This window comes from Sphaerodactylus townsendi, linkage group LG01 (assembly GCF_021028975.2).
Source record: "Sphaerodactylus townsendi isolate TG3544 linkage group LG01, MPM_Stown_v2.3, whole genome shotgun sequence".
Lineage (NCBI taxonomy): Eukaryota > Metazoa > Chordata > Lepidosauria > Squamata > Sphaerodactylidae > Sphaerodactylus > Sphaerodactylus townsendi.
In genome coordinates, this window is record NC_059425.1 from 75350113 (window position 1) to 75375538 (window position 25426).

At 42.8% G+C, this 25426-nt stretch overlaps 1 protein-coding gene across 4 annotated transcripts in view; it reads right to left on the minus strand.

Moving 5' to 3' along the window:
- Positions 1-25426, minus strand: part of LTBP1 (latent transforming growth factor beta binding protein 1) — a 270959-nt gene that overhangs the window by 83536 nt on the left and 161997 nt on the right. For all 4 annotated transcript variants that reach the window (XM_048484134.1, XM_048484124.1, XM_048484115.1 and 1 more), the window contains 7 exons: positions 21443-21565; positions 16210-16329; positions 11868-11990; positions 8759-8884; positions 6186-6308; positions 5342-5467; positions 68-193 (listed from right to left, as the gene is read on the minus strand). In XM_048484134.1, the coding sequence (XP_048340091.1) occupies positions 68-193; positions 5342-5467; positions 6186-6308; positions 8759-8884; positions 11868-11990; positions 16210-16329; positions 21443-21565 (867 nt within the window). The remainder of the gene's footprint in view (positions 1-67; positions 194-5341; positions 5468-6185; positions 6309-8758; positions 8885-11867; positions 11991-16209; positions 16330-21442; positions 21566-25426) is intronic.

A 25426-nucleotide genomic window follows, 5' to 3' on the forward strand; every position in this document is an offset into this window, starting at 1 on the left:
AAGGAATGGATTCACCAGATTTGTTCAAGAAAGAAAAGGTAGAGGTATTAATAATAATTAAACTCACCTACACACCCTTGCCCATCCTGCAGATATTGATAACCCTGGTAACAAAGACAGCGATAGGAGCCAGCAGAATTTTCACAGAACCCATGATTGCCGCATACAGTATTGTTGGCACATTCATCTATATCTGAAAATAAGTCAGACATAATACACAGGCAGATTTAGTAATCCAGAAATCAATTTCTGCCATCAAGTCATAGCTGATTTAGGGTGACTCCATAGGGCTTTCAAGGCAAGAAACATTCGGATGTGGTTTATCTTGGCCTTCCTCTGCATGGCGACTGTGTGATTCCTTTGTGGTCTCGCATCCAAATACTAACCAGAACTGACTTGGCTTAGCTTCCAAGATGTGACAAGATTAGGCTGGCCTGGGCTATCCAAGTCAGGGTAAAAACTAATTTAGGAAATATGTATTTATTTATTTGTAACCTGCCTTTCTACACAGTAGAATTTGGCAGCTTGCATAGGGTTAACATTATAAACAACACTTGGGCCCTTTCCACACGGGCAAAAACACTGTCCCTGGGGAAACGTTCGCAGCAGCGCTGTCCTGACTGCCCCGGAGCGGTGTGAAGCCGGCGCTTTAAACCTCGCTCATCGAGTGAGGTTTTTGAAAAGTGCCGTCTTCCTGCTGGCACGGTGTGAACCGCACCGCTGAGAAGACGCAGTTTCCCCCCTCCCCTCCATTCACCGTTCCGTCCAGCGTCGCTCTGGAGGGCTGGGGAACATGCCCACGCTGCCCTCCGACCTCCAGGGGTCGGAGGCAGCGTGGGCATGTCCCTCCAATCCTCCAGAGCAGCACTGGATGGGACGGTGAGTGGAGGGGGCCGACGGAGAGGCGGCTCTGTTCGCACGCTGCTGTGCAAGCAGTCCTTGAGCCTCCACCGGCACAATTCATGCCGGTGGAGGGGTGTTTCCGTGTGTGTGCGGAAACAGCTTTGGAGACAAGACAGACACATATTCGGAACAAGAAATAATTAAAGAACCATCTTTTTAACATGCTCAGAAAGTAATATAACTAACATAATAAGGAATAAGCAATAAACAATACATCTTCCTTAGAAAAATGAAATAATGTGATTTCATGACACACACACAAAGATAAGACACTAAAAACATCACTTCAATCCTTTGACATTGTTCCTCTTGCACTTCTTTCTGGCTGCTTCCTTTGTCATGGCATTTGCTTCCCCTGCCAGCATTTCTGTGTGCACCACAGCAATGTTTTCAGAAGAAGAAGAGTTTGGGTTTATACCCCCCTTTTCTCTCCTGTAAGGAGACGCAAAGGGACTTACAATCTCCTTTCCCTTTATGTATGCAGAAATACTAGCAGCTAAAAAGCTGAGTTCTACAATGGAGAAAAGTCTCAGCAGCACCAGAGAGACAGAGTGAAGAATGAGAGGAACCATGGCATGGCTTCTAAGTCATCGTGTCCTAAATCACCAAACACTGAGAAATACCACTCAACTCATGAAAACAGAACAAAACTGAATCCAATGCCCCATGCCATGATCATAACCCATTTGAGGAGTCTAGTACAGCTGCTTTTAACATTTAAAAGTACAATGGGAGAGGCAATTAAGGATCTAGCACATTACTGTAATATTTACTGCATTTGTCTTTGGAAAAAAATGAGTTAGCTGGAGATTAGATTTTTCTGCAGGTCCATAAACAAATATGACCTATCTCATCGTAGTTCATGCCGGATTTCTAGATGAAATTCTACGCAAGTCACGTTCAGGAAATTAAACAGTTACAAATCTATGGCTTTGTTGTTTGAACAGAAATCTCTCTGTTCTTTCCCCTTGCCTCATTCTTCATGTCTCGTTCTTCTTGCTTCTTTCCTAAAAATCCCCTACCTTTGATACTGTTGACAAGGGGATGGTCTTGCCATGGCTCCAAGCACTGAAAAAGAAGACTAGACTGCACTAGAATGGCCTCATTCTTTTCCTTCAGAGGAAAGTCAAAGATTTACATTGTGCAGATGTTCATCAGTCCAACTTACTGACCTGTCTTGAACTGCAAAATATTCACTTCTGTCAACACAGTTGATTAAGAAATTATATAAAAGCCCTTGTGGAATGAGACCGCAACTTATTGCTGGATATGATGAGTGAGGCAGATTATGATCTTAAGTCTAACACTTTTTTAAAGATCAAGCTACAGATCTTTAAAAAGCTCTACTCTCAGACGACGTCACAGGTTGCCGGATTTTGCTCTTAGGTCTGCAAGTATAGAAAATCTGTACAGTATAACAGATTGAATTCAGAAATTTTTGAATTTTAAATTCTGATTTTTGTGGTTGAAATTTTAAAATTATTTTAACTAAGTTGTACAGATTTATGTTTGAGTAGTTGATGTGTATGAATATCTGGAATAACAGGGGAATTATGTGAGGATGCTCTTTGCGGACTTTAGTTCTGCATTTAATACAATCTTACCACAAAGACTGGTGACAAAACTTCTGGATCTTGGACTCTCACATTCAATCTGTTTGTGGATTAGGGACTTCTTGTCTGGACATTCCCAGAGGGTTAGACTGGGTAATCAGGTTTCCTCAGTTCTTACTCTCAACATGGGAACGCCACAGGGCTGTGTGCTGAGTCCTCTATTGTTCACCCTTCATACATATGATTGTACCCCTGTCTATCATAGTAACACCATTATCAAGTTTGCAGATGACACAATGGTGGCGGGGCTCATCTCTGGAGGAGAGGAGTCCACCTACCGGGGTGAGGTGGACCGGTTGCTCTTGTCGTGCAGGGAAAATAATTTGGTTCTTAATACTAACAAGACAAAGGAACTTACAGTAGACCAGGGGTGTCAAACTCAATCGCACAGGGGGTCAAAACTCAAAGCACACTTTAGGTCGTGGGCCGAACAGGATAAACATTTATTGCCAAGCATGAAAAACCCCTCTGCCCCGTGGAGAAGGCAGCCACCTGCTGTATTGGACAGAGAGGGGATGGCGGCGGCAGCCTGCCTGGTGCGAGAGCCGGCAGCGCCAGGCATGCAAACACCCACTGCCCCACGGCGAAGGCAGCCACCTGCTGCTCCTTTGGGCAGAGAGGGGATGGCGACGGCACCCTGCAGACCAGTTCTGCTGGACAGAGAAGGCAGCCGCTTGCTGCTCCATGGGGCAGAGGGGGGATGGCAGCCTCCATGTTTTCTGCCCCCTCCTCCATGGGTCCCCGCGCAGCAGACACCCCCACGCACTATCATTCCTGCAGGATAAGGTAAGTGGTGATGCAGGGGGTGCAGGGGGTGACGTGGGGACCTATGGGGGGGCCTGAAAATGCAGAGACTACCCTGGCGCAGCTTTGCCCAGCTACGCCTCTACTTCAGGCCAACCTACAGGTGAGGCCAGGAGATCTCCCAGAATTACAATTGATCTCCAGGAAAGATGGATACATTTCCCCAAGGGAGGATACATTTCCCCAAGGGAGGAAACCAGATAGGGGCTGCTAAAGTTCCTCCCTATGCTCCACCTCATATCTCCAGGAACACCAAGTTGGGAGCTGGCAACCCGTTTTTCCACCTTGCAATAGCCTTGCAAGGTAAGCCAGGAGGCTTCCTTCCTCATTTTGAAGCTTCTGTTCATCCTACACGGCATCCTACCCTGCAGGTATGCACAGAAGTCAGAGCAGGACTCCCCTGGTGCAAAGCTGAATCTGCCCCTCCCACTCGGCTGCCTTACCCAACGCATGACCAAGAGAGCGGGACGGCTCTTGCAAAAAATTCATGCAAAGCACCAGGAAACTCGGGCGGAGTGGGGCAAAAAAAGACACACCAACTTCTGCCCGCAAAGAGATGCCGGTGGACTCGGAGGTGGGGAGTTTGCCAGTTTGGGGGGGGGGAGAGGAGGGCTCACTCACCCTTCATTTGGCTTGGAGAGCTGTAACTCATGGGCAGACTGGCCCCTTTTGCAGGGATTAGATTAAAACTAGCCATGGCTGGGGGCGTGTGTTTGCAATGGGCCAGCTCTCTTGCAAGGAGATGACTTTCCTCCCCTTTTGGGTCTGCCCATTTGGGGAGGAGTGAGTGTTGCTTGCAAAGGATTGCAAATTTTGCATGCAAATACTTTTCAAACGCTAAGCTGCTCACACCCACAGCTCACACCCACCAAACCGGCTTCTGGGGCTGGGACCAGACAATGGGATTTTAAGTTTGCGTTATGGGGCCGGAGAGTATTGTATGAAGGGCTGGATGTGGCCCGGGGGCCATGAGTTTGACACATGTGTAGTAGACTATAGAAGGAATAGCTCAGAAATTTAGCCCTTGGTTATAATGGGGATCGAGTAGAGCGGGTAGCCAGTTTTAAGTTCCTAGGTGTTATGATTAAAGAAGACTTGACCTGGGGTGTTCAGACTGCCGCGGTGGTCAGCAGAGACTGTACAATCTGAGACTTTTAAGGAAACAACAACTGAATGAAAAACTGCTGATGACCTTCTACCGCTGTGCTATAGAGAGTGTCTTAACATACTGCATCTGTGCATGGTTCGCCAGTTGCACAGTGGCAGATAGGAAGGCGCTCCAAAGGCTGATCACTACTGCCCAGAGGATTATTGGCTGCCCTCTCCCATCTTTGGAAGAACTTTATAATTCCTGCTGCCTAAAGAAAGTTCAGAATATTCTGAAGGACCCGTCTCATCTGGTATACTCTCTTTTTGAAATGTTACCATCTGGCAGACGATATAGGATTATAAAAACAAGGACAAATAGGGACAGAGACAGCTTCTATTCTAGAGCTGTGGCTATGCTGAACTCCATGGTTTCGTGTTGATGTGTTTGGGGCTGTGCAGGGATGGGTGGAGGAAGGGGGAATGTGAGAATGGAGTGTGAGGTCTGAAATAGTGTGCATCGGGGAATGTTTGTAAATTCATTGTGCGTGCACAATGACAATAAATGCTTCTTATCTTATCTTAACATGTATTTTTATGTAAGTGTGCTGGTTGAAAACTGTAATAATAAACATGATAATGACAATAGCATCATGAACTATTGTTCAACTCTGATGTACTAATCAAGAGGTGAAATTGTGAATTCCTTCTTCACTTGTGCACTTATTGGAAATTCTATATTCAGCATGGATATGTTTCATCCATATTTTGTAAACACATTTTTGTTCATTATACGTTGTGAATCTTTATTTGATTGATTTTATTTGGTTATACTTTAAGAGTTGTCACTAGTTTTCAGTCAGTCATCATCGCTCCTTCCTCAGTTACAGCGTGGACAGTTAAATTCCTTGTTTTATAATTTATCTAACCCTTACCTTCACATGTCTGGCCTTGTCCAGAAACCGTAAAACCTTGTTCACAAATACAATGGAAAGAGCCTTCTGTATTTAAACATTCCCCATGCGGTAAACAGAGATTGGTTCCCGAACATTCATTGATGTCTGTGCGAATAAAGAACAGAGGATCAAAGAGGCACAAAAAGCAGGAAGAAACTCATATGTTAAGTTCTCTTGAAATCTGTATCTATTTTTTAAAATAAATCTATGTATTATTAGTTTTCAATTTTATATTTTCATCGATAATGTTAAGTGACGCATCACTGAAAAAGCATGTGTCATGTATGAAGTCAAACAAATAAAGATAATTCATGCTACTGGCTGACAGAACTCTAAGCCTGCATTAAAGTCTGATCTGATCCTGCAGCTAGACATAAATGTCAAGTATGTCAACCAGGACAGTCATTTTACCCACATCTATTCTAATAAACCTGCTACCTCAGTACAGAAAGACTAACATAGGCTTCCTACAGTCCTTGACATGGCAGGGGTTGGACTGGATGATCCTTGTGGTCTCTTCCAGCTCGATGATTCTGTGATTCTCTATCACTGCAGCTAACAGATGCCCATAGAAATTAACATGTAAAGTAGAAAATAGGAAATTTGTAACTGTATACCTTTTAAGTCAAAGATAATTTTTGTGACTTTATTAGTGAATCAGTAGCAAGCCTTTATTGGCATAGAGACTTTATTAGTGTGTAACAGGGTTGACCTGATATGATACAAAGAAACCATCTCTCACTCAGCTTTTCCTGGACTAAACTATTTAAAAGGCTATGGCTTTATCCTTTCAGCATACAGTGATTGTTTACAATTCCAGTACCTTGGCAACCTCTGGAGGGTATTAGATGAAAGCCACTTGGACAAGTACATTCATAAGAACCTTTGGTGTTAATGCAGTTCCCTCCACGGCAAATATTATGGACTTCTTGGCATTCATTAATATCTGAAATGGGGTCATCAGCAAACCATTAGAAACATTTCAAAATTGATTAACAATTTTGCCAACATAGTTGGGGGATAGTCTATATCTAACTACTCCTCTCTATCTGGGACTGAAAAGGAACAGGAGTCCAAGCATATCATACACTACATACTGAAATGCCTGACAAATCTCTACTTGTTCACATATAATATGGACTATGAATTAGTCATTACAATAATAGGCCTAATATTCTTCAGTCCTCTGGTTATTCACTAATTCTGAAAATATAAACTTACACATTAGAGGTACAACTACCAAATAATCTAACATAGGAGCAAATCATTGCTATTATTCAGTCAGTCATTCAATAAATAATACTAAAAATCGCCACATTCCTTAAAGGGATTAGGAGAAAATGATAATGGTTGCAATTACAGATCCAAAAGTACAATCATATTGTGGTACAGAGATAACATTTCTAGTCATAATATTTTTTTCCTAGAAAAGCAAGACTAAGTGAAAACTGAGCAGCAGTCTTCATAACAGATGGAATCAGAGTACGGTAAAAGTACAATAAGATCCAAAAAAGTTAGGTATTAGTAAGGCCTGCTGTTATTTTATTTGCCTAGTAGGAAGAGTGTACAGAGATTCCAAAAAAAAATATTACAGGATAACAGAAACATTTTCACAATATGATAAACTGTACACATGGAGAAACTATTGTGTACAGCAAAAAAACAACCCTAAAATGAAGGCTATGGTTGTGGATTAGTCACATTCCACACAACAAGCACAACTCCACTGACTGCACTATGAGAAGTAACTGCTTTATTTTCCCGAATGTGCTAGAAAAGTTGTGGAATTGATCCTTAAAAATTATTATCCGCCATTGCAGTTAATAGAAAAATTTTGTGTGTGTGACTGTTCCATGACAAATATTAACCTAGACAAATATTAACAAGTGACTAATGAACACCACCCAGACAAAGTATGTCTCCAGGCAGTAAGCCGTCAAAGGGCTAGTGAACACCACCCAGAACATCACCTACCACTCTAGACAGTAAGCAACCTAAGGGATCAAAAGCCCAGGCTACTACAATGCAGATGCCCTCACTAATTGATTATGCTATCTTCATGGTTACTCACATGTTAAAATGGGTGGATCCCACCCACACATGCAAATCCAGCTTGCTAATTGCACCCTTTACACTTGTTAACAGGCAAATGGTTCTTTCTCCCACCCTGGACATTCCACAGGTACATATACTCCACTTGCTTTACTACCATCAGATTCTCTGAAGATGCCAGCCACAGATCCTGGCGAAACGTCGGGAGAAAATGCTACTAGAACACGGCCGGAAACCACACAACACCCCAATATTAACCTAGGCTTTCTAAGAGAATCAGAGGTATGCTGTAATTCTTTCTTTCTTAAGAAAGAGAATTGCTACTTGGATAATTATATTTAACAGGTAACAGAAGTTACATACAGTTATAATGTCTTACTATATAATTGAGCAGCGTGATCCCAGTAATGACTCTGAAAAAGTAAGGGTAGCAGAGAAGTGTAGTAGTCCTTGGCCATCCATGAAGGCCCAGATTATAGCTCCTTCAAGAAGGGAAAGTACTATATTTTCCAGCAGCCCTTGCAAAAGAAATAGTGTTGCCTTTGTGCAGGTGTATTTGAAAGAGGAGGGGAGTGCCATTGTGAAGGTAACTGCACAAAGGCAACAAGCACCTGCTGGCTATTCTGCTTTGCAAACCTGCTGGGATCTAGCTTTGCAAATGGGAGGGAGGGAATGTGCTTCTGGAGATGGGGATAACTTTCCTCATCTTCACAGACACTCAGCTGGCTCCCCCCCTCCTTTGCAAAGCCAGGATCCAGCTTTGCAAAGGGGGGTGCCCATGAAGATTGGGAGAACTCTCTCAATTTTCACAGGCACCCTGCTGGCTCCCCCCTTCCAAAGCTATGCCTATGAAGATGGGGAAAACCCTTACCATCTTTACTGGTGCCTCACTGGCTCCTGCCACCCTTTGTAAAGCCAGGATCCTGGCTTTGCAAACAGGGCAGTGGGGTGATTTGCCTATGGAGATGGGGAGAACTCTCTCCTCTTTTATAGGCCCCTGCAGGATCTGGCTTTGCAAATGGGGGTGTGAATGTCTATAGAGATGGAGAGAACTCTTCCCTTCTTCACAGCCATCCTGTTGGCTCCCTCTTCCCTTTCCAAAGCCGGGGTCCAGCTTTGTAAATGGGGCATTGTTCCTAAGGAGTTCTTCCCATCTTCATGGGAATCTCGTGGGCTCCACCCCCCTTTGTAAAGCCAGGATCCAGTTTGCAAACAACAGTTTTCTAGATCCTGTTGTATTTTCTCACTCTATGGGCTTTATTGCTAGTTTATATAGAAAAGTGGAAAAAACCAGAGTTTGAATTATCATGGGAAAAATGTCAACAGTGTGAGCTATACTCATACCTTCACAATAGTCTTTTGTGGATGACAGTTGGTAGCCTTGGCCACAAAGACATCTGTAGGATCCGGCTATGTTTCTGCATTGTCCATTTGCACAGAGCTGTTGTTGCTGCAGACATTCGTTCACATCTGTAAACAAGGAAAATTTATTCTTCAAAAATCAAAGAAACCAGATTGAAGCTGAGATGTTAAGCTGGGGCAGAGGAGCTATCTGGGTTGTTTGGGAGGGAGGCCCCTGGCCAAGAGAAATGACCCCTGCCTGGTTGCTGAAGTTGGGGCACAGGTCAGCAGAGTTCCACAAGGGAGAGTCTGGTCTGGCTGGCAGAGACCAAGAGCTTGGGAGCCTGCCAGGAATGAGCAGGGAACTTTTCTGCAAATAATATTTCTGTAATATCGATATTCCTTATATTGATATTGTGCAAACTGCTATGCTTTTTTTTAAGGGAAACAGTGGCTGTTGATCTCTGCAAGGAAAGGGGGAGAGACCGTACACTGTAGGGATCGATGGCTGGCATTTTTCTAAAAATAGAGCAAACACAGCAATCTACACAATATTGATATAAGGAATATTGATATCACATGTAAAGGGCTAACCCCCCCATGGCAATTTTCAATTTTATCTTGGATGGGGAGTAACCTGGAAGTAAAGGCAGGCAAGCTGAACACCAGGTAGTGGGGCACCCCTTCATGTGTAAACAAGAAAATGCAAGGAGACCCAACTGCGAAGCAGTGGTGTATTTGCCTGGGGATATGGGGTTGCCCATGCCCCCAGGCACAACTAATCTGGTCATTTGGAGGGAGCAAAATTGGTCCTCACCTGACCAGATTCCTTTTGGCCCAGCAGCTGCACGAGTTTCTCTTGCACTGTGGCTGCTGGGCTGGGAAGATGGGTTGGCCGAACTCTTACTCGCAAGTAAGTGCTATTAAAAGTAAACGCTTACTCACAAGTTGGGCTCCAGCCCTCTTCTTGGCCCAGCAGCCACTGCGCGAGAGAAAGTTACGCTCGCCTGCAGGGCTGGGAAGAGGAGCTGGTTGGCTACAGCTCCTCTTCTTGGCCCAACAGCTGGGGCACGAGAGAAATTTGCGCTGCGGCTGCTGGGCCAGGAAGAGGCCTTGAGTCTGACTCGCGAGTAAGCTGGGCTCCACACGGGGGGGCACCCAGAGGGGGTTTGCCTCCGGGTGCCACATGGTCCCCATACACCTCTGCTGCAAAGCGAGGGGCATTGCGGGAAACGCCCTGAGCATAAAGGGCCTAAATCAACTGAATTTCACCAAGAAAACATTTTTAAAGATTTATTTCAAAATACACAGACATACATCCCTACAGGATGGTGTAATTGATTCAAAAAGTAAAATGGATTGGTATAATTCTGTAGTGACTCATCCATGAAATAGAAGGCACAGCCTCAGTCCCAGAAGTGGCAGACTAGGACAAGGTTATTACTCATTCTTATAGAAGATGAATCAGACCACTGAACTTGCTTTGGTCCAAGTACACACGATAAGGACATGTCAGACAAAGGCAAGAGTCAAGAGTTTGGAACAGGTGGCAGCTCACTTGAGAGAACACCCCCTCTTTTTCTTAAATGTTTCTACAGGACAGTGCTATTGACTGCACGAGAAGAATGGTCCAGTCTATGTCCAAAGTGATGAATGATAAGGAAGCAATATCCTCACTGCCCAAAGGACCATGTAGAAATCAGCTAGAAATCTATCTGGAGGAACTCTCCAAAACTCTAGAAAATGCTATAGCTAGACCTTGATGCCTACCCACTGGTGTAAGGAAATCAGGTTTCACAAAAGGTAAAATTTTTGTAAGAAGCATCTGAAATAGACACATACAACTCCGAAGGAGCAGTCAGATGGATTTCTTGGAACTTGCTTTAGAAAGCAAATAAGTAGACAAAGCCTCCCACCCTGTCTTCTTTTCCACTACAACTTTGGCTCCAAGCCTGGGCCAGTGTCACCAAAACGACATCCAGCAGGGAAGTAGAAGGCATGCAGTTACTAATGTTGCATTCCTACCCACCTGAAATATTTTTGGGGTATAAGATTTTGAGAGTCAAAGCTCCCTTCATCAGATAGGATAGTAAATATTCAACATTTCAGGCAGAAGCTCTGTTTACTGGAATGCCTTTTAAAATTAACACATTGTTTAATACTTTTACAAACTCACAAAGTATACATATTGAGCTAGTTAATAAACCCTCCTCTGGCAGTATCTGTCTTCATTTTGCAGGCATCTAATGTACTTAAACAAGAGGAAAAATGTTTCTTCTCCTTGCTTATCTCTTTACATAAGCCCAGTCTTTTTAAACATGCACTACTATCTGTAACAATGACAGTTGGTGCTAAAGATCTGGTGAGGACTTCTCATAGATGTTTACAGAAAGAGAGAGATTCTGACCAGATTTTGAAAAGGAACATAAATAATTTTTAAAAGTGACCCAAACTGTTACTATTATCAACTTCCACCTGAATTATTAAAACTGGGAACATCTGATGCTCCCCAAGCCCCACTTCTGGCCGCAGTGCTTATAAAAGCAGGTCTCTGAGGCTGGGGACTGTAGTCTCTTCTGGCCTGCCGGGAGGGGAGATCAGAAGGGACTGCTGGCTGCCGGCTGAGAGCCCAGCCGGCAGGGGGGGGGAGGGGGGGAGTCGGGCACTCTAGACCTTGCCCATATCCATAGCGACATGGGTGGGGTTGAGGGCGCTTGGAGTCGACGAGACAGCAGGACGTCCTGCTGCCTCGTCGTCTTCGAGCACCCTCGCCCATGTGTCATTGACATGGGCAGGGTCCAGGGCACCTGGCAGCAGTGAGAGGGGCGGAGTCTGGGGGGGCATCTGGAGACAAATTGTCTCCAGGCGCCATTTACCCACGGTACGCCTCTGCCCCTGAACAATTCCATGTTAGAAATAGTTTAGGACATTTCTATAATATCACCAAGCAACAGTGTAAACCTAAACTCAGTTACACTGAAGTCAATAAATTCAACTGCTCATGAGGACTGACAGTTCCCATATACACTGAATGACCATTTTTAGCAGATTGATTTTTTAAACCTATTGATAAACAAGTGCATTACTTAGAAAACATTCATCATATCCCTACCTTCACACTGATCTCCTTCTTGAGACAGTTGATAACCTTGGCTGCAAAGACATCGGAAAGAGCCCTCAAGGTTTTCACACTGCCCATTTGTGCAGAGACTGCTGTACTGACATTCATTTATATCTGTGAATACAAAGGATATATTTTAAAGCTTATGCATGCTTATATATAACAATGCTCAAAGCTTTTCAGTGAAATCCGTCAACAGTTTTTATTAGCGTTTTAAAGCAGTCCCCTAGGAAGCAATTCACCTTTATACTACTCATTTTTACTGTGCCACAGAACTACCACAGCTGGTCCCTTTGGAAATTATTTTCTACCCCAGCATATATTACAGGCAAATTTTAAATACAGAGAGATTACAGATTGCTTTCTACAATATAAGGCCATGAACTATGCATGTGCTATGCACCAAAGTCTAAAGCTTCCATTTAAAATAACAAATGCAAAAAAATTAAAAAGAAATACAATGGCAAATACTTCCGGCCTCACAGTTGCAGCCCGGGGAGGCGGGGGGTGTTTGCAAATCTCAGATTTTGCACTGGGCTCTATTTTTCCTAGCTACGCCTCTGCTTGGAGGGGAGGGCAGAAGGGACTGGTGGCTGCCGGCTGGGAGCCCAGCCGGTGGGGGCAGGGCAGGGCAGGGGAGTCTGCCATCCCTGGCCTCGAAAAGCTGCTTTTATAAGCACTGAGGCCATGGGCGGGGTTTGGGGAAGCATGGCCACACCCCCAGGGGTGGGTGGGAGTGTGCCCCCCCCGAACCAACCCCATAAAAAATCTATACCTATGTCACTGACTTGAAGTCAGGGAGAAGAGAACAAAATGTTGAAAACTTATTGTCAGAGGTTTTATCATATACTGTCTACCATGCATTTAAATTTCCTCTGCTAAAAGAAAGGAGGAAAAAGGAAAGGTTCTGTAAAGGAGGGAAATATGCTGATCGGTGGGCAGACAGACAGATAACGGCAGTTTGTCTGTTTAAGGTCATAGAGAGGAAAGCCTCTCAGGATTTGTCAACCAGCACTAACACAATAGCAGTCTGTACCAAGAGAAGCATATCAGCTCTGTCTTCCATTTTTAAAGATCCCCTTTTCTTTGAACATTGAAAGCAGACAGCACAGGGTATGATGCCAAGAGTCAAAGCCAATGTAAGCAATGACAAAAAAAAATTCTAGCCTAGACACTTAAAAGCCTTGCACAAGAATTCCAGACAACACAGGAAAATATAATTTCTTTTAGCTGGATTTTTTTTTTTGCAGAAAAAGTTAACTCCAGAAATGGACTGCTCAAGGAAAAACAAGGTATAGTAAGAAAAGTCATGAAAGCAAAAAGGACACTTTTCTTGAATTTACAAGAAAATAAAATGAGTTTTCTTAACCTCTATTGTGTAATGTGGGCAGACTAAAAGGAAAGGGCCACAAGTTTTTGGAATACATGATTATTCTTTAATTTTGATGTATACTTCTTTGTATATAAGTCCAAGTAAGAGCTACACAAAATGAGAAGTGAATATGAGATACAGAAAGGTATACACAGCTTTCACATGCTTCCTTCATACAAGGAGTTATATTCTGCCCTTATAAGAGCCCTTAGGGGGATGGGGCGGTCTACAAATATAATAAATAAATAAATAAATAAATAAATAAATAAATAAATAAATAAATTTACAGTCTCAGTGAGGCCAAAATGGGATGTTACTGGTTATATACATGGCTGTTGCTGAAACCCACAATCCTGTATCTCCTTCTCCAGAATAAAATGTGGTAAAATGAATGTCTCCTGTAACAATATTGTACTTCAGTGAAGAGGAGCAAGGACAGAGAAATATGGAGCATGATGGCATAAATAAGACAGCACTCACACAGTCTAACAAAACCGTAAATTTAAATGTAAAAGATCTGGGACTGGATCTGTTATATATTTGTTTCAGTTAATTATGTTTGGGACAGTAAACAAGCCCTTGGGGAAGGGAGAGGAGGGTACATTTGCCATGGCTTAATTTAGTGGATGTTGATTCAAGTGCAATGTAACCTATAAATCAGTTCCAACTTGTAACTGTACACTCCACTGTCCCTCCCCCACTGACAGTATCATAACAACATATGCACCTTCTGAAACTCCCCGCAAAACATTTACAAAGGGATATCACAATGTAATTACAACCAAGTATTCAATTACTCTGAAGAACTTCTGATGATCAGAAAACTGTATTCACCCTTATCCTGCTTTCCTATGTGCAAAATGTTTCCATCCATTTCCATGGCCTCTGTGTGCAGGCACACAGGAAAGCAGGATAAGGGTGAATACAGGGTGAATACAGGGTGACTATACTGTGTGTGTGTGTGTGTGTTTGTGTGTGTGTGTGTGTGTGTGTGTGTGTGTGTGTGTGTGTGTGTGTGTGTGTGTGTGTGTGTTGTGTCTGGGTTTGTAGAATGGGGTTTTATTGTCTTTTTAGAATGGAGGGTTTTTTAGTATCATGATTTTAATGTTGCATATTTTATTGAAACCCGCGCTGACACTGTGGTAAAGGGCTGGTAATAACTGTAAATAGAAATAGAAAATTAGTAGCTCACTGCCTTTAAGAAATGGAAAATTCTGAATAAGGAAAAATTCACAAGGCAAACAAGTATGAAAGCGCCATGTCATGACAGCAAAAATGAGTATTACTGAATTATCAGATAAAGAAATGACCTTATTCAAAATTCAGCATGATGCTTTTGTAAGTCAAATTCTGAACTGATTAAAGATTCGTTACAGTATTTGCAAATAGGTTTCTTGGACTTCAATTGCACTTTCATTTATCATTTCCATCACATCGCCTCAGATATCACAGTTTCACTATGGCCATTTACACACTTACAGCTCACTGCAAGGTTTGCCTTCAACTTGAGCAGCAAGATTTCCCCCTGCAGCAAGTGCTTTGAATTTTACACTTCCATTTCCCTTTCCCTGGCTTTTTTTCCTGAATGTGCTACAGCTCCACCTTGTCAGCCATTTTAAAAAAGATTTTTCCCTCTTTGTATTTCCTTCTCTGTTTTTTAAAGGATTTTCCCCTCTTTGCATAGTGGACTAATGTTAGGGCAAAATAACACAAACCAGGTTGATTGTGTGCTCTTTTTCAATTTCGCAGTGTATTTGCAAGTGAAACTCTAAGGCAAAGATACATTGTGTCTGCAGTTAGGAGCCATTCAAGATCCTGACTGCATACACAATGTATCTTTGCCATTAGTTTCACTCACAAATACTAGGCGAAATTGAAAAAGAGCACACAATCAGCCTAGTTTGTGTTATTTTGCCCTAACATTAGTCCACTAATGCAAAGGTGGGGGATCTGTTCAAAAATAAGGGGGAGAGGAGAAAATGGCTGATTGGCAGGGTTGTTTTCAGCAGCAGTGTGTGGAATAAACGCAACTGAAGAGACTAGGGGGAGAACGACTGGGTGTGGGGGAATGGATATGCAATTTGCCCATATCAGGAAATTCCGACCTTTCGTTCACCCGCAGCACAGTAGCGTTGGGACAACTGCATAAATGAAAATCTAACCCAGAGAATGTTCTGATGCTGTTGCGTAAATGAAAATCTGCCCCAGAGGAAAGGTAAGTTGGTGCAGCAAGAAGCTCCATGCGTAAATGGCCACTGGAGACAAATAGAATTGCATGAGGCTATTCAAATATTCTCTGTACTTGAATAGGCACAAAAAACCCCTTCCCAGACCATAGGTAGACAATATATGATTGATTACAGTTTTTAACTTGTTCTTCCTTAAATGAGCAATCACTGCTTCATAGCAATATAACTTAGCAGGTCACCCAGAGTTTATCAATTTAGACCTATAGGTCTTCCAGGTTTTCATATCTGTAGAGTTTGCCTTCTGAGGAAGAATCAGGAGTGACATCAGTTCGGAATCACCAGAAAGTCCATGTCTTTGCCACAGATTTTGTGGCAATTCCTAGAGAGATATAAGGTCACTTCCAGGTCTTCCTAGAAGTGACATCACACTCTTCCTGACAGCTGCCCCCTACATCCTCCAGCAACCCTTATTGAGAGAATACTGTGTTACTAGTTAAATGGCAGACTATCCTAAAGCAATGGACTTTATTCTATGTCTTTCACCCTATCTTGTTCCTTTGGGGTTCTTAACTTTGAAATCTATTTTAGCTAACAGTTAGGCAACATTAAGGGAGACAGGTAATCATTTGGAAACATTCCCTCCTTAAATTGTGTTAGTTACAAATGAGAAACCTGTTATATAAACATTTTCAATTAACTCTGCAGAGCTCTCCATCCAAAAAATCAAAAAACACAAAAGTGTACCAAAATTGGAAGCATATGAAATACTTACCGTGACACTTTCCATTCCAGCCTCGGAACCCATCTCTGCAAGGGACACATTGGTAAGAACCAAGAGTATTAAGGCACTGTGCATCTGGACAAGTATGTGGAACTGAGCATTCATCAATATCTTTAAAAATAAAGTAAAGCAAATTTTAATAAAGAATAAATTTATGTTAATATAATTATGTTATAAAAGGAATGTTGGATACTCTGGAACAGAATCTTCAGTAATGTAGATAGCACCAATCCACTAAATTATATCATACTAGCAATAAAGCCTGTTGTGAGAAAAAAAATACAACAGGCTTTAGAAAACTAATCCTCCCAGGGCAAGAGATGTGGACTGGGCATACCTATAGGAAATGGCACCCAGCACAAACAATGAAATTGTGCCCCCCACAAACATCCCAGCTTTGCCAAGGAGGGGCAGCACAGTACCTATGAAGGTGGTGAGAGCACATTCTCCCCATCTCCATAGGCACTCGCTCATTTGCAAAGTTGGATCCTGGCTTTGCAAAAGGGGGGGGGGAGCCAGCAGGGTGCCTGTGAAGATGGGGAGCCCACTGTGTGAAAAAATTCCATGGGCTCTAGCAAGCGGGAAAACCGTAAGTGGGGAATCAAGATGACATTACCTCACCTTTTTTCTTCTGTTGTCCATGTTTTTCTCTGTCTCTCACTCTCCGTTCTGGTACCCCTTCTCTTCAGCTTCTCTATTTTTGCCCCACTACACCAATTCTCTTCCTGTCTCTCTACCCCAGCTTGCTTGTTCTCCCCGACTACTCTAACTCTGTTTTTAACTTTCTGTCCTGCTACTCCAGCTTTCTTCTTCTGTCTTTCTGCCTCATCATCCCAACTCTTGTTTCTGAGCTGTTTCTACCCCAGCTCTCTCTGTCCATTTATTTCAGCTCTATCTCTCTTCCTACTCCAACTCTCCATTCTATATGGCCCCTTCCGCACATGCAAAATAATGCGTTTTCAAACCACTTTCACAACTGTTTGCAAGTGGATTTTGCCATTCCGCACAGCTTCAAAGAGCACTGAAAGCAGTTTGAAAGTGCATTATTTTGCGTGTGCGGAAGGGGCCTATGTTTCTGCCTCCCTTCACCATCTTTCTTTCTTTCTTTCTTTCTTTCTTTCTTTCTTTCTTTCTTTCTTTCTTTCTTTCTTTCTTTCTTTCTTTCTTTCTTTCTTTCTTTCTTTCTTTCTTTCCTTCCTTCCTTCCTTCCTTCCTTCCTTCCTTCCTTCCTTCCTTCCTTCCTTCCTTCCTTCCTTCCTTCCTTCCTTCCTTCTTTCTTTCTGGCCACCTGCCCTGGTTCTCTCTTTCTGCATCTCTCCCCAGCACTCATTCTGTTTCTGTCCCTACTCCAACTCTCTTTCTCTTTCCCCCCAGCCCAAATCTTAGTAGCTTGCCTGGGGTGCTCTGGGTGGGCATGGTGAGGCTTCTCTCCCCACAGCTCTGCTCTCACCACCTCAGCCAGAGCTGTTCCAAGTCCAGCAAGGTCTTCCCACCTCCCCCCACCCCCACCCAACAGCCTGGGGTGGGGTAGCCTGTTCAGTCCTGGCAGCATGTGCAGGGCTTGCTGCTGACTTACTCAAGAGTTAGCTCAGGAAAGGAACAGCCATGCAAAGATCCCTACTATTGAGTTGGCTCAGGCAAAGAACAGAATGGCCCTGTGAGGATCCCAGAGCTTTAAGAAGTGTTACTGACGGAGTGAGGAGTCTGGGAGTTGTGGTCCCATCAGACCCTCTGTACATGAGAAATGGCATCCTCTGGACTACATCTCTGGATCCATAGCTCTCTGGTGGAACAGCAGCATTAAAATGTGCTTGACAGACATTGCCTGAGGAGTTGGTTGTACCACTTGAGTGTATGCCAGATTTGTGATGTGTAGGATTTGGAATGTGTAGGACTCGGAATGCCTGAGGAATTGTCCATATTCTCCAGCACAGGGAAACTCTCTGCACATTTTCTCATACAGACAAAAAGTATTGCTAGAATGTGTGAATTAGTGGGCAGAAAGCCAGTATTCTTTAATAGTGTTGTGATATCAACAAGAATAATGTACAGGATGAGTAATCAGACAGTGTGCCATCTTGAGGACCCTGACCCAATGGAAGGCAGCAAAAAACTGCAGCAGGTTTATTTAATTTCCCATTAATTTCCCATTAATTATGGTGGCAGCTGAATTATTTTGTTGCTTGGTATTTACTATTCCTTTCAGAAACTATTTGTTTCTTTCCCTTTCTTTTTGTATTCTGAATGTATACATCTGTAGAAAATAAAGACCTGGCAATCCTAATTCCCCCCTCTTCTACTCAATCCTGTTCGAGAGGCAGGAAGTTTCCCCTCTCTGCTCTCCCCACCCCTGATCTCATCAGAAGCTAAACAGGGTTGACTCCGGTAAGTATTTTTATCAGAGACCTCCAAGGAACACCAGAGTTAGGACATGGAGGCAGGCAAAATGGCAAGCCAGCTCTGAATGTTTCTTGCCTTGAAAAACCCACCAGGGGTTGCCATAAGCCAAATATGACTTGATGGCAAAAAATTAAAATAAACCTAAGATTTTACCTATTTTTTTCAGAACCAACCAATCTTTTAAAAATACAATGAAGTATTACAATTTTGAAGCATAGTACCAACACAAATTATCCTCATAAATTACTTTTTAACAGTCTGTTGGTTGTGATGGTTAGAGTCAGTGATTAATAACAACTGAGTTATAATTATGCCTAGTTTTCACATTCACAGTAGTATCAGCACTAATCTTTGAGAAGTGTATTAAAAGCTACTTTTAATTACAAAGACCTCTCTTCATTTCAGTCAAACCTGGAACGCATAGATAAATATTCTGGAATACATTACTAAAAACCATAGTCCAGTGAAAGGTATTGAACACTCACAGATATGAAAGCAACAGAACTATGCTGATGTCAATCAATGAATATTATTTTAATTTATGATTTAATTAATGTTCATTTTTTCTTTTTTCAGGAGAAACATCTGCCAAAACCCAATTTTACATGCTTTGTAGGTCAGACGTGCTGGGACATTTTGTTCTACAAAAGTGCAGTCTTTTGCCAACTATATATTCCAAACCACAAAAGGATTCCATTGTGACTCCTGTTATTACATAATCATAATAAGTGAAGCAACGAACTTCACTGAGTAAAGTAACTTCATAATTCATGTCACAACTAGACTTGTACATGAGAGTTTGCTTTATTTCTTTCATTTTTATTATTAATTCCCAAGGAACGGTTTCATTATTGGGTTGTTTGTATGATTTTGATTTGTTGTTATTTCTCTCATTATTTTAGTTTCATTTTTATAATTCTATTTCATTCTTTCTCATTGGTTTCAATGGAAGACACCCCTCCTTAAGTCTGTAACTTCATGGTTTTCTATCTGAACTGGGCAAAACTCAGGGGAGTTGAAGTACCTCTCCAGGACATTTACACGGCTACATGTTAGACAGCTAGAATAAACAGGTCCCCCTTTCTGAGGTAATAAAATGTGTTCATGTTTAACATTAAAGTTCAAGGGAGAAGTGATAGGAAACAGAAACATATGAAGTAGCTGGAGAAATTGGCACTTCAGGCACTTATCTAGAAGAACAATAAGTTGAACTTGCAGGGGAGACTTCCAGTGCCAGGTAGACTGCTAGTACTGTTGGCTGCTGTTGCTTTTTCAAACTCACCCCTTCTCCATTTCCCTCGCCCAGATCTATCACCTCATGCTGCACATTCTTCCTACCACAGCAAGTTATGATGCACTGTGTACAAAGATGTCAGATAAGATACTGTAATTTGTGAATGAAATATATGTAGTTTTATTACGGGACAGCATGTGAATAATTTCTTTTTATTTAAGAGATGCTTGGGTTACACTTGGGACAACCAGACACACCACACAGACTGAGTTACACAAGACAGGCAAATCCCTAATTAACTGTAATTCCCTCCAACACACAGCAGCTTCAGAAAGTTAAGGCGACTGATCAATACCAAATGGCCAACTGTATCAAAGGCAAATGATAGATCCAAAGGATCAACAATGCCTGCGCACCTTTATCTAGATCTGGGGTGGGCAACCAGTGGCTCCAGAGCTGCATGCGGCATTTTTGTTACTCTGCGGTGGCTCCCTATCTTACTATGCTGCAGACCAAGCAGAACAGCACAGGAGATGCAGTCTCACCTGCAGGCTGGGTTGCCAATTGCTTGTGGAGGCTGTGGGCCAGGCAGAAGGGGCAGGCCAGGAACTTTCAGCCAGGAAGTCTTTGACTGCTTGAGAAAAGATGGTGCTGCTGGCTGACTGTTTTTTTTTTTTTTTACCACAACCAGTTTTTATTGCTTGAAAACCAGAGCTGAACACACAAAATGGAACTCTCTCCAAAACGCCCCACCTGAATCCACCCTTTGGTGTGTTTTTTATTCCAGCCTGAATGTGGGGATCTGTGAAGCAAATGAAGCCCCGCTCTCACCCCCAGTAGGGAGGAAGAGTTACCATTAACCCTCTTCCTCCCTTCCCTGTCTTCATGCCTAGAAGTGATTTATCCCTGAGGGTTGCCGTGATCTCCCACCCTTGCCTAGTATGTGAACTTGGTAGCGTTCTAATTGCAATCTATTCACTCTCCCTCCATTTGTGTTTCATCAGCAGGCTTATTATCACTTAGAAGTGGAGAGGTGGTGGGGATCATCAGAACAGACCCAGAAGGGAGGGAGATCGCCCAATCTATCGCTTCCTCTAAAAAGATAGCTAACTACAGTTGAGAGCTGCTACCTTGACACTGGGCTGATTTCACTTCCATCCCATCTTCTTACATCCTGAACTGACCTGGAAACAGACAAGCAACCAGTGTAGCTGTTACAAAATAGGTAACATATGATCCTAGACCTTGGCAGTCAGGCTTCTGTATTCTGGACAAGCTGTAGTTTCCAGGCTGTCTTCAAGGGCAGTCCCACACAGAAAACATTGCAGTAATCCAAACATGAGGTTACAGAAACATGGATCATGTGGCCAGTTTGGCTGAGTGTAGGCAATGAAAGATTGCAGCTGACACAAGGCGCTCCTGGCCACCATGCCAACTTGCAAGGATCACCACAGTGCAGTAACAAATACTTAAAATTAATAAAAGTTGATATGTATGGCTGTTGATTATTTGGCTGTTGATTATTTCCAATAATAAAGACTATGAGAATTAATGTTTTAGTATACTTGTTATGGCAGAGAGAGAAGTTACCTTCACACTGTCCTCTTCTGTCCATTCGGAACCCTCTTTCACAATATTCACATATATACGAACCAAGGGTATTTACACAAAGGCCTTCCCCACAGGTATGTGGTCTGGCACATTCATCAACATCTAGGATATGAGAAACATTAAAAAAGTTAAAAGCAGAAAATATGGGAGTTTCCTATATTTTGAAAACTTTTATTTACTGACCACTAGGTTTCAACTAGCTACATTCTACATAATAGTTCAGATGTTGGAGCAGACTTCACATACACAGTGCAAAATTTAAGGTGGGATTTCATAAGTATTTGCAATTCTATCAACTACAAGGTACATTTTGTTGCTTCTGTAAGTGTGGAGGATGTCATGTGTTTCCTGGCTCACTGGCATTTCTGGTCATCTCCTTTCAGTTCATGGTCACTATGAAGCTAGACATTCATCTTCCAAATTCATCTTCCAAAAATCTCTGCATTTGTGGTACCCTGCCACAATGCTCCATGTGCAGGACTATTCAGAGAATTTTTTAAAATTAAAATCTAAACAAAGTATTGTATGCAACATAAAACATTCATAATTACAAATTTGCTTTATTTGTAATGGTGGTTGTTTTTTAAATGAATCAATTTTATTAAATGTTGATGCTTTGTTAAATGCTGTTGACCATGTGATTAATGGGTTTGTTTGGGGAGAGTGAATTAATGGTTTTATGATACATCAGGGATTCCTATCTCCAACAACCGGTTTTATCTTTACATTGACAACTAGGGAGGTGTGTGCTTAGTTTTGTCAAGTTGCTTCCAACTAATGGGGACCCATTAATAACTGACCTCCAAACATCCTATCATTAACAACCTTGCTAACTTCCAAACTAAGGGCTGTGGCTTCCTTGGTTGAGTCAATCTACCTCATTTGGGGTTTTTCTCTTTTCCAACAGCCTTTGATTCTTCCTAGCATTATTGCCTCTTCCAGTGAGTCTTGCTTCTCACAATGTGACCACAGTATGGTAGCTTCAATTTAGTGAGGGAGAGCTCAGGTTTGATTTGATCTAAAATCCACTTATTTGTCTTTTTGGAAGTGCATGGTATCTATAAAATTCTCCAAAACTACATTTCCAATTACTCTACTAGGGATGGACACCTGAAAAAAAATCAGTATTTCAGATTTCGAAAAGGACATAAATACCTGTATTCTGAGTTATTTGGGTCCCCAATGCCTGTCTGGTATTTGGATTCAGTTTTTTTTTCAGAATTCCAAAAATACTTGGGTCCATTATTTCTTAGGGAGACCCTGAATGGTTATTTTTCCAAGAAAGAGACACCAAAATATCAGAGGACCTAGTCCTGCCTGTCTGGTAATGAACCTGCATATTTCAAAAGATATGACCAAGCAGCCCAGTTCTATGGGTCTCTAAGCAAGTGTGCCAACCATGTATTGCTTTCTAGGCGGAAAAAATTCCATGTTTTCTCCAGGGTAAAGAGACAATAACCAAACAGCCAAAAGCATGCCACCATTGCCCACAATCCTTTCAATGTAAATTGAACCCCAACAGAACCAATGTCAAATCAGAGAACACTAGCAGAACCATGGGGCAATATGGCAAGCCCAACATGACCACTGGCAAACCAGAGTTCAAATCAGAACAACTTAAAAAAGAAACATTGTTGCAAGTCCAACAGAACCAATGCAGAACCAGGGAATTCAAGCAGAACAACAGAATATTGTGGCAACTAACAAGCCCAACAGAATCCATATCAAGTCAGAGAATTCAAGACAAACCAACCTTGCAAAAAGACACTGCCAAAGGCACAAGGTAAAATTCAAGGGGAAAAACCCAGTCCTGACAGTCTTAAAATGCTGGCAAAGAATATTCCTGAATTTTTCTGGATTTTTTTTGGATCTATTTACTGGTATCCCAAAATATCTTGAATACCATTTGGACACCCAAATATATCCAAAAATACCAATAAGGCATTTTTCCAATATATATTTGTACTTCAAATATATAAACAGGCAACCTAACATCACTGATGGCTTCCATTTCACTCAATGAATTTGAACATTTCCTCCAAAGTACAGGAAGATGCATTTCCTCCAAAGTACAGGAAGATGCTTCAGGAAAGAGAAAAGCCATTACCTTGTCATGAAGCTAGCAAAAAAAATATTTTCATGAGTGGAAGAGGATATGCTTGTACAAGGGGGAGACTTTCAGCAATTCCACCTTCCTGCTTTAGGCCCCACATCATATCCCTATAATTTTCCCAAGGTCCTTCAGAATGTTAGGCAGTATAAAGGGCTGCAGCAGGAAAAGGGAGGAGGAAAAGATCCATTCCACAAGCTACACTGCGTTTGAGTTCCTTAGAATTTAACCACATATCATCTGCAGATGTATAACTCATTAAACTGGCCACTGAAGGCAACAATAAAAGAAAAATCAAAATCAAGAGCACATCACCACGTTAAATTTATTCTAGATTTCAGGGCTATGACAAGTATTCATGTTTTAAAAGCATGATTTATAATGTTTTAGGGGCAACAATGAATAATCATAAAAGAAGAAATACCACTCACAGTGTTTTCCCATTGAACTCCTAGAAAATCCATCTAAGCTGCTATTTTTGGCAAGGCCCATTAAAAGGCAACCAATCTTGAAAAACTACTCACTCTAAGCAAGGTGTAAATTTATCTGTGATGGTTTTCAAGAAGTGAGAAGCATTGGTGTTTGCAAAATTCCTCTATGAATCCCTTCCTGTCCCAACCTGGACACTGGACACAACCTGGACACTTTAATTACTTGAGAAAAACTAGAGAAAAATTTGTTGTGAAATGCATTCACAGATAGTTCACAAAAATCATGAGCATGTTCTGAAAGTCAACAACGGCTTTTTGATCAACATTGGGCAGTCTGGGTTTTTGACCCCTTCCAGTCCGGCTTCCGTGCTGGGCATGGGACGGAGACTGTTCTCATCGCCGTCACAGATACACTCCGTATTCAGCTTGACCGAGGCGGATCGGCGCTGCTGGTGTTGTTAGACCTCACCAAAGCGTTTGATGTGGTTGATCATGACCTTTTGACCCACCGCCTGGCTGCCTCCGGAGTACGGGGCACTGTCCTTCAATGGATAGTCTCGTTTCTCTGGGGCCGGAATCAGCAAGTGAGGTGCAGGGATCAGGCCTCCCGGAAGTGCCCGCTTCAATGCGGTGTACCCCATGGGGCGTTATTGTCCCCGCTGTTATTTAACATCTACATTTAACATCTACAAAAACCCAGACTGCCCAATGCGACCCCTTGCTCAGCTGGTATGGAGTTTTGGGCTGATTTGTCATCAGTACGCTGATAACACAAAGCTCATTCTGTTGATGGAGGGGGGAGCAACCGCTGCCCCTGCGGCTCTACAGCACTGTTTGGAGGCGGTCGCTGGTTGGTTGCGACAGAGCAGGTTAAAACTGAATCCATCGAGCCGGCGGAGATCCACTCTGGCTCACCGACCCACGAGGGGGGGGGACTTTCCAGCCACCCGGTGTTGGGGAGGGGGGGTCACATTGGCGCGACCGACCCCTCCGTCCCGCAGCCTGGGGGAGTCCACCTGGATTCAATGTACTCTTTCAGCGATGGAGAACCAGGTGGCCCATACAACCCGAGGGCTGCCTTTTCCATCTCCACGCCATGGGACGGCGGTTGGCCCCCTTCACTCTCCCAAAGCGGACCTAGCCACTGGTGATCCATGCAGCGGTCATCTCCAGATTAAACCTTATTGTAGCAACTTCGCTCTGTGCGAGGCCTTCCCGCCGCTAACGTTTGATCCGGAGATTAAAACTGTTTCAGCATGCAGCGGCGCGCTTACTAACAGGCAGCGCCACCTGGGAACATATCCAGCCTGTATTGCATCAGCTGCACTGGCTTCCAGTAGATTTCCGGATCATCTTCAAGATGCTGGTGTTGACCTTTAAGGCCTTACACAGCCTGGGACCATCGTATCTTTGAGACCGCAT